The sequence below is a fragment of the Microtus ochrogaster genome, chromosome 6, assembly GCF_000317375.1.
Source record: "Microtus ochrogaster isolate Prairie Vole_2 chromosome 6, MicOch1.0, whole genome shotgun sequence".
Classification (NCBI taxonomy): domain Eukaryota; kingdom Metazoa; phylum Chordata; class Mammalia; order Rodentia; family Cricetidae; genus Microtus; species Microtus ochrogaster.
In genome coordinates, this window is record NC_022013.1 from 30,511,473 (window position 1) to 30,520,529 (window position 9,057).

Sequence of the window (9,057 nt, forward strand, 5' to 3'; positions counted from 1 at the left end):
TTACTACATTTTAAAATGACTTTTCTATATTTTAGTTACAATAGGGATATAATTTTATAGTGTTACAACACAAAACATGTAGTCCATTCTAAAATAAAATTTGTCTTAAGGTTCTCATACATGGAGTACTTACTCCGACATTTCCTGGATGGGTTTAAAGCCACCCATTTTCCTCGCCGGCATACTCTAACAATGGTCCCAAGTGTTCGGTATCCAGGGCGGCATTTGTAGGTAGCCTCAGTGTTTTGTGGATATGATTGTTCAGACCAAGAACCTGTTAGAATTTCTGTATTTTCTTTTGATGGAGGACCTTTACAATCTACAATACAAACAAACCAATACTTGAAATATCTATTTACATAGATATAACAAACTTTAAATATAAAAGCAAATAGTGTTGTCGACAAAGATAATTTTTAAAAGCTTCACATTTGGGGGAAAGTAGAATATTAAGAACTGCTAGTGAAACACAGGGCTCACAGAGAGTGGTCTTACTGGTATGTTTTGATGTATGTCCTCTGCATATATGCTATGGGTGTGTATTTTGGTGTTAGCAGGAATTGGGGATATCTCTGAATACTTTGCCTGTGCTTGGGACCCTTTTTCTTCTACTGGGTCACCTTGTCCTGTCTTGATATGAGTGAGGGACTGTGTCTAGTCTTATTGTAAATTGTTTTGCCATGTTCAGTTGATATCCTTGGTAAACCTGCTGGTGTTTTTTCGGGGGTGGGGTGGGGTGGGGAGCTGGAGGTATAGATCTAGGAGAGAGGGAAGCTGTGAGGAATGAGGAGGGAGGGCTGGGTGGAATGGACCTAGAGGAAACTGCAGTCATGATTTAATGTATGTAAAGAATATTTTTTTTTTAAAAAAGAAAAGAATGGCTAACATGACAAAAGTTGGAGCAATCACAAGAAAGGGGACCAAAGCCACAACTCAGACTGAAGCTGAAAATGTGTGCTCTGTCTAAGTCAATGAGGACTACTAGGACAAAAAGTCAACAGGTTGGGAAGCTTAAACACAATGTATTCCTAACAAGGAATGCTCTTTGTTCCCAGCAGGTAGGGGGTGGGAGGTGGGGTGGGAGAACAGAGAGGCAAATAATAATGGAATGAGACAGATTTCGATGCATTTTATCTCTCTTATTTCTTTTTTAGGACTCTATTCTCATAACCTCATCTAAACTTAATTACATTCCCAAGACCCATCTCTGCTTCAATATATTGGTTTGGAGACAGAACAAATACAATGTCCACATTAAGTCAGCAATTATATCACTGAAAGTACATCCAAGAGATGCATGTGCAGGTGACCTCAATTTCATTTGTGGTAAAGATGGTGACAATGTGGCTTATATTCAGAATTAGAAAGTACAACCTAAGCAGTTGAATTAATAAATATTGACAGGCATGTGGTAAAAATTACATCAACATAAAACATATTCAGATAATGGATGTAAAGCCATAATGTTGTATCAGATATTCTAGGATTATTAATATCACCATAAAGTCTAAGAACAACATTGTATGTATCATGCAGTCATACACAGGCTGTGAAACAATGAAGATCAAAAATGTACGTATAGCTTTGAGGATAACTTGTTCTATTTGGAAGAGATAAGTGGGGATCTTCTGGGGTGCTGGGAATTCTCTGTGTCTTGATCTGATTGAATAGTAATTAGTAATATACCATATTCATAGTTTATTCATTAAACTATGTGTATGTTATATAACATGTGTATATTAAAGATAATATAAACATGTGTATTATATAATTTAAACTTAAAATTAACAAAATATCTGGGTGTTCTATTACATTTACTTTTCAATAGATTAACTAAGGATAGTATATTAAAAGTGGGAAGAAAATTAATATCTAAGTTTGTACCTCTTGTTTGCATTTATTTATTTTTCATTATCTGGTTAAGGGCATGGAGATTTAAACACCTAATAACTTTTCCAAGGTATCTGATAGTGGCAGAACACAAAGCGAACATAAGTTTTGCAAAATAGGGAAGCTTATGTTTTTTAACCATTTCTTATGATTTGGGGTTGGGAAGTAAATTCAAGGTGCCGTGCTTTATTATTGAGTTTTATAGGAGAAACATTTTTGTTTATGTTTCTAACAGAAAAGTTCAAAAATATAGGAAAAGTTTGAGTTTACAGTGAAAATAAGTGCCCATGTTTAATATGTTACTGCAATAGTTGTGCATACATCTTTCTATGTACCAATCCTTTTGCCTATTTATTATCTTCCCAAGAGCTGGAATTATAGCTATGGAATGTTAGCGCTATGGAATAGAATTGTTTTTAATGATGCCTGCTGATTAATTTTACAATAAATACCCTAATGTTTAAATGCCTGTGTTAGTAAACCCAAAATGTTGGTTCCTATGGCAGATTACAGTACTTTTTATCTAATATATATATATATATATACACATACATACAATTATTACTTTAATTTCTATATTCATTTTACTTCTGATTTACTGATTTTCAATTTACCACTCTGTTCTAAACTTCATCTTTTACAGACAAAAGAATTACCTGAGGCAAGTTCCACCTAGAACTTATCTATAGGACGTCATTATACGACATGTGATGAAATAAGAGACCGCTGGAGCTTATAGAAACACTTGTTTAGGTTGTTGGATACACATATTTTCTTTGAATATTTTCCTAATGTTTAGAACATTTATCTTAGTGAACTTGTCTAATAAATTACAGTACATTAATTTTTCATCATTTCAGTTAACTAAGCTTCTGTACACTAGATGGCGCAAATACCCCACCACCACTACTGCAGCAAAAATCTGGTGCTTCAAAATAAATGTGAGCTTTGTTTAGGACTGTACTCCATTTTTTTTTATTGGAAAAAATGTGTAGCCCAGGCTGGCCTCGAACTCGTGATCTTCCTGCCTCTGCCTCCTTCAGCAAATCTTACTGGCATTTGGGTATATATCCAAAGGATGCTCAAGACCCAGTAATACAACTTTTGGGTATATATTCATAGGATGCTCAATTGTGCCACAAGGACATGTACTCAACTGTATTCACAGCACCTTTGTTTGACATAGCCAGAACCTGGAAACAACCTAAATGCCCCTCGACTGAAGAATGGATAAGAAAAATATGGTACGTTTATACAATGGACTACTACACAGCAGAAAAAAATAACGACAGCTTGAAATTTGCAGAAAAAAATGGATGGAGCTAGAAAATATTATTTTGAGTGAGGTAACCCAGACCCAGAAAGACAATTATACATGTACTCACCCATAGGTGGTTTTTAAACATAAAGCAACGAAAACCAGCCCACAAACCACAATCCCAGAGAACATAGACAACAATGAGGACACTAAGAGAGACTTACATAGATCTAATCTACATGGGAAGTAGAAAAAAGACAAGATCCCCTGAGTAAATTGGGAGCATGGGGACCTTGGGGGAGGGTTGAAGAGGGAGGGAGCAGAGAAAACACGTTCAGAGGGATGATTCATCTCAAAATTCCCCCGAGAAGGGGCAAGACTTTGCTTCTAGCTCCTGGTGAATGTGTGGACTCACCTTTCTTGTGCCTACATATTTATTCAGGTTCTGACAAAAAAAAAAAAAAAGCCTGATCCTAGTGTAGGAAGTAACACAGTTGACAGTTAATGTTGCTTTCCAAAACTGTCTGTGTTGATTTTATCTTTACTTGGCTAAATTTGTCAATTTCAAATATTTTTCAGGAAAGTAATGAGTGTTCATAGGTTTGACTATCTGAAAACAGGAGTCTGTCTACTTTAACTTGAGGGAGATAATTTTATAATATTTGAAATTTAAAAGCAAACATCTGCTATTTTAGCAATCGTGATTTGCCATTTTTATATTCAAATTTAAAGAGCTAGTATTCACACACAAGCCAGATACTGTTTTTTATTTCTAATGCCAATATTTCTTTTAATGATTATTTGAAATGCTTATGCAGAAATAAAATAAATCTTAATGAATTTTTGTATTTTGTAAAATGTATCACTTGTACCCATAATTTTGGTAGATTAAAGAGGAAGCCTCTTCATTCATTTACTATAGCTCCTAAAAGATTATTCAAAAAGAATAGGTGGTATCACTTTAAAACTATTTTCTCTTAACAGATGGTAGAATATACTATAATTGAAAACTAAAGTTCCTTAGAAAAAATAAAGTAAATGAATAAAACGGAAATATCAAAAATAGATATTTTATTAAAGTTTCCATCTGCCTCCCTATTGATATAAATTCATACTAATTTTATGCATATGTGTTAATGAGAGAGTTTTTCTTAATTAAAATTATTCAGAGTGATTTATAAATAGTGCAAGAATATAAAGTTTGTGATTTTTTGAACACAGAAATATCAGGTGTAATAAACTAGTTTAAAAAGAAACTACAAAAAATTAAGTTCAAATGACACTAACAAACATTTGAAAAAACAAATTTAAATTTCTAATGTATACAGGAGTGACTATGTAGTTTATTTGTAAAAATGTTAACTTTGAGGACAGAATTGATCATTAAGGCTACATGGTGAACCCTTGAAGAAATCAGCAGAATCTGCTAACTTTTATGTCATCGTGAGGAGGGGGCTTGAAATCCATTCAGTCAACACTTCTGAATGGGCACTGCTTGGACTGCAGTCTCTTAAGAGCAAGTATGGTTCCAAGCACATTGTTGTCTTTCTGTAATAAACTATTAGTATGTATTGAATGTTTTTTCTGTAGGCTTGAATGGTTGCCTCAAAAAGTAGCTTAGCTGCAGGATGAAGCGAACAAACCTTGAAATGCAGGCAGCACCAATGCTGAGTGTTTTCAGTGAGATCCTGAGGATAAGAATCAAAGCAAAAGGGAAAACAACTCCTTTTGAAATCCTACCCCTAATTCTTGCAGAAGTTAAGGCAGCTTTACTTGGATGTGTGGAGATGAGTTCCAGTTTTACACAGCTTCTTTCTTTCTGTATAACTGATGCTGTCCCCAACCATTAGCTTCCCTTTTGCCATTGTCAGACGAACTTCTATACAGTGTTCAAAACCTGCTGCATGAGGCTCCATGCCTGTGATCTCAGCACGTTGGAGAAGGGAGATTGTGATTTAAGGCCAGTTTGTGCTATTTAGTCTGACTCTGTTTCAGAGAAACAACATAAAACGAAAACAGCAAAAATATCTCTAGACAAATGTCATCTGTCATCCTCTCCCCCTCCTGACCCATTCTAATTATTTATTTTTTAATTTTACTTTTAAATTAATATGCAAGGGGTGTATTTTATTTTTGTCCCCAACCCTATCTCATGAGACAGGGATTTTCTGTGTAGCCTTGGCTAACCTGGAACTCACTTTGAAGATAAATCTGTCCTTGAAGATGCAGAGATCCACCTGCTTCTGCCTCCCTAGTACTAGAGTTAAGGCATTCTCCATCCCACCTGGATCTTTTTATGGCTTTTCAAAATAGTTTTATTTTATACTCACTACTGCTTATTCTGTTGCTTTGTGCTCTTCTACCCCAGTGTTCTTTTAGGATTCATGTCACGTGTGTTTTCATGGCCCTTCCTCCACATTAGCCTTTCCATTTCTAGTTCACGTGTGTTTTCATGGCCCTTCCTCCACATTAGCCTTTCCGTTTCTAGTTCACGTGTGTTTTCATGGCCCCTTCCTCCACATTAGCCTTTCCATTTCTAGCTCCATGTCCTCAGAATTCCTACCCATGTATGTACGTGTGTACATATACAATACAACAAACAAATATTAAGTGTCTGCATTAAAACTAGCTTGCAAGTAAGAAAGGGAACATGCAGTGTTTGTCTCTGAGTCTGGATTCATCCATTTTCCTATTAATTTCCTAATTTCTAATTTTGTGCAGATGAACAAATTCCATTTTGTATATATAGCTCATCTTCCCAACTTTCAGTTTCCTGCTTTAGCGATTTTATAGTTTATAAGATGAACTTCAATATTTGAATATTTAAATATACTGCCAATTCTTCACCTGTCCCCTAAATGACTACCTCTTGGAAGGTATGATTATATCACACAGTATTTAGAAGTCATTGAAAAGTGAACTTGAATAAAAGAAAGAATGAGCACAAACAGAACTGTAGAAGCATTTCCAGGATGTACGTTCATACAACCAATATGCACAAATGCCACCAAGAGTGATAAGTGGGCAACTTAAAAGACAAGATCTGGAAGAGAAATAAAGAATAATACTTGGAAGGAAAAAAAGACAAGGGAACCATTGTCTGGTGAACTTGAAGGTCTGTTGCCTGAACTGACAACTTTTCTTCTGTCCATCTCCCAAGTCTGAATCTATGTTGCAGTTTTTTTAGTCACGAATTCCTTGCATTTAGCTCAAAGTGTAAAAAAAGTTCTTAGGAATCTTGGAAGGGGTGTTTCTATAATCATCCTCTGTGTATTGCATTTCCAGTTGGCACCGTTTGTGCGAAACTAAGCTTTCTCAGTTAAAATGCCAGTCTCTGAAACCATTTCCTTATTCTTTCATTTTAACCAAAATATAACAGTTTTCTCCCAATTACCTGTGTAATTTTCATATGTTATGTTCTGAGAAGAACTGAAGTTAAGAACTAGGTAAGGCACCCACCAGTCAACTGAGCACACACAACTTGGTTGCCAGCATCTCCTCACATGATGAAAGGTAGGTGTGACGTGTGTCTGTGTGTGTGTCGGAAATTGGTAAGGACTGACTGGCAATCAGAGATAACAAACAAAAATGGATTAATCTGAGCGGCGGGAAAAAGAGTTCAAAATTGAGCAATCTAAGTCCAAAGATGAAGACTATTTGCTATGTGCCAATTTCTACCTCAGAATAATTCTAGCTCACAGTAATTAGAGTTGAAGTTTAAAATTATGTTCAGTAAAGGGCATGCACATTCCTAGAATATGACTGTGCTGAAAATAAGCAAGGTTTGTCTTCATAATACTGCGAGCAATTTCTCCAGACTTTGACAACTAAACATTTCACACTGAAATACTTCCTGTCTCAGAAAGACTTTGTCCTTGCCTCTGCCTAATTCTCTCAGTGAAATTTTAGAGTAACACAGACTATCACTAAATTTAAATACTGTTCTTTTCACATAAATTATAGGTTGGTTGGGTTTGTGGTACTGTAAACATGTCAAGTATTTTAAGAGTTGCAGAAGAGAAAACATGGAAGACAGCTGGAAGACAGCACAATGCCGAATAACACCACTTAGGGAAATACAACACTATTCGTGAAGACATGGGTTTTGAACGTAGGGGTTACTTGTTCCACTGAAATTAAAACATAGTTTAGATAATTAACTAGTATTACCCATTCTTCTAGTTTACACAAAGATCTATAACACTCACATACTCTCTTAGGATAGACTGTGAAGGAACAATGTCAACAAACCTGGACCTCTGGCCCCTGAGGCCTGAGGGACTACCATAGGGAAGATGAATAAATGTCTAGATTGGGCAAGGACCTTACTACACAGGGCACATGTTTTCCTGACCTTGTCTCTGTAGTCTCTTTTTTTCTGAAAATTTTAAATTCAAGGCTCAATGAAGAATGTCTATGCTGTCTTCTCGGTCACATTTCTGATTTTTTTTATTTCATATATACTTTAGTCTTTTTAATTGAGTTATACATTTCTCCATGGATTCCAGACACTTTCCTTAAGGAAGTGTCGGAGTCTCCTTCTTTCTATGGCTTGTGATGAAAAGACTACTTCTTTTTTGTTCCAATTCTCAGATTCAGCAGAGGAAGGCTCGGGGGAAGCAAGACAATTGCAATAGGCCCAGCGTTGCTTGTGTAATTGTAAAGTCATAGCTTTGCAAGTGTAAGGAGAATATTTAATTTGCAATAGGTGCTTTGGTTATAGTTGTGAATTCTTTCCCTTATGCCCAAACAAGAAGTCCAAACGAATACCATGGATCGATGACTTCAGAGATTTAATATATCTTCTGGATTTGAAGCTATTATGATATCCATAGTTTAGACTGCAACAGTAAGTCCAATTATTGAGTATAATTTGAAATAAAAGAAATGTTTAAAAGGTACATACATGTAAGTCCTGGCTTATCCTATGACAGGGTTACAAACCCTTGATGTAATAAAGGAGCATAAAGGCAAAATGCTAAGATTGGTTTCATGTGTAAACTAAACCATTTTCGACTCCTAATTTTAATATGTATCCACATTATTTTCTAATTTACTACACAAATTCCTATTTCTTTTTACCATTATTTCTTTTAATTATAATATAATTACAACATTTTTTTCATTCCCTTTGCCCCTCCCAAACCTCTCATATATCCCTTTTTGCTCTCTTTCAAATTCATGGCCTCTTATTTTCATGATTGTTATCACCTGCATATATGCAGGTAATATATATATTTTCCTAAATATAACTTGTTAAGTCTGTGTAATGTTACTATGATGTATGTTTTGAGGGCTGGTCATTTCTTTTTGAATGAAAGGTTTTTTTCTTTTCCTCTAGGAAGGGAAATTATTGATTGCTTCTTCAGAAGGTTTTTGACAATCTAAAATTTAAAAGAAATTTCCCATTCTTCTAAGGAAGGATAAGCAGCTATCCCTGTGAATTCAGTTGAGAAATGGTGATAGAAAACCTGAGCAGGTGTTTCTGGATGTTGAATTCCAGTAATTGGGAGGCTAAGTCTGGAAGACCAGGAGTTCAAGGCCAGCTTAGACCATAAGGTGAAACTCTATATCTCAAACAATTAAAGTGAAGACACAAGGAAAAGTGACAGATGCAGATTTCAGTTAAGATATGGTGGCCCGATGGTGGTGGCACATGCCTTTAATTCCAGAACTTGGGAGGCAGAAGCAGGTGGGACACAGGTGGGTCTCTGTGAGTTTGAGGCCAACCTGGTCAACAAGAGCTATACAGAGACATCCTGTTTTTAAAAAAGAAAAGATGGAGCGAACTCTACACTACAAGTTGCCATGGACTGTGGACATAGAGTGAAGGAAAAAGTATGAGCCCTTTCCATATAAATTCTTTCTTTTAAGAAAAAAGCAGAAAGAGTTTACATCACAGTTGACTT

The 9,057-nt window shown here is 35.6% G+C and overlaps 1 protein-coding gene across 3 annotated transcripts in view; it reads right to left on the reverse strand.

Annotated features, from left to right (window-relative positions):
* LOC101999859 (complement factor H) overlaps positions 1 to 9,057 on the reverse strand; it is a 132,166-nt gene that overhangs the window by 119,836 nt on the left and 3,273 nt on the right. For all 3 annotated transcript variants that reach the window (XM_013346745.1, XM_026779733.1, XM_005348454.2), the window contains exon 2: positions 134 to 319. In XM_013346745.1, the coding sequence (XP_013202199.1) occupies positions 134 to 319 (186 nt within the window). The remainder of the gene's footprint in view (positions 1 to 133; positions 320 to 9,057) is intronic.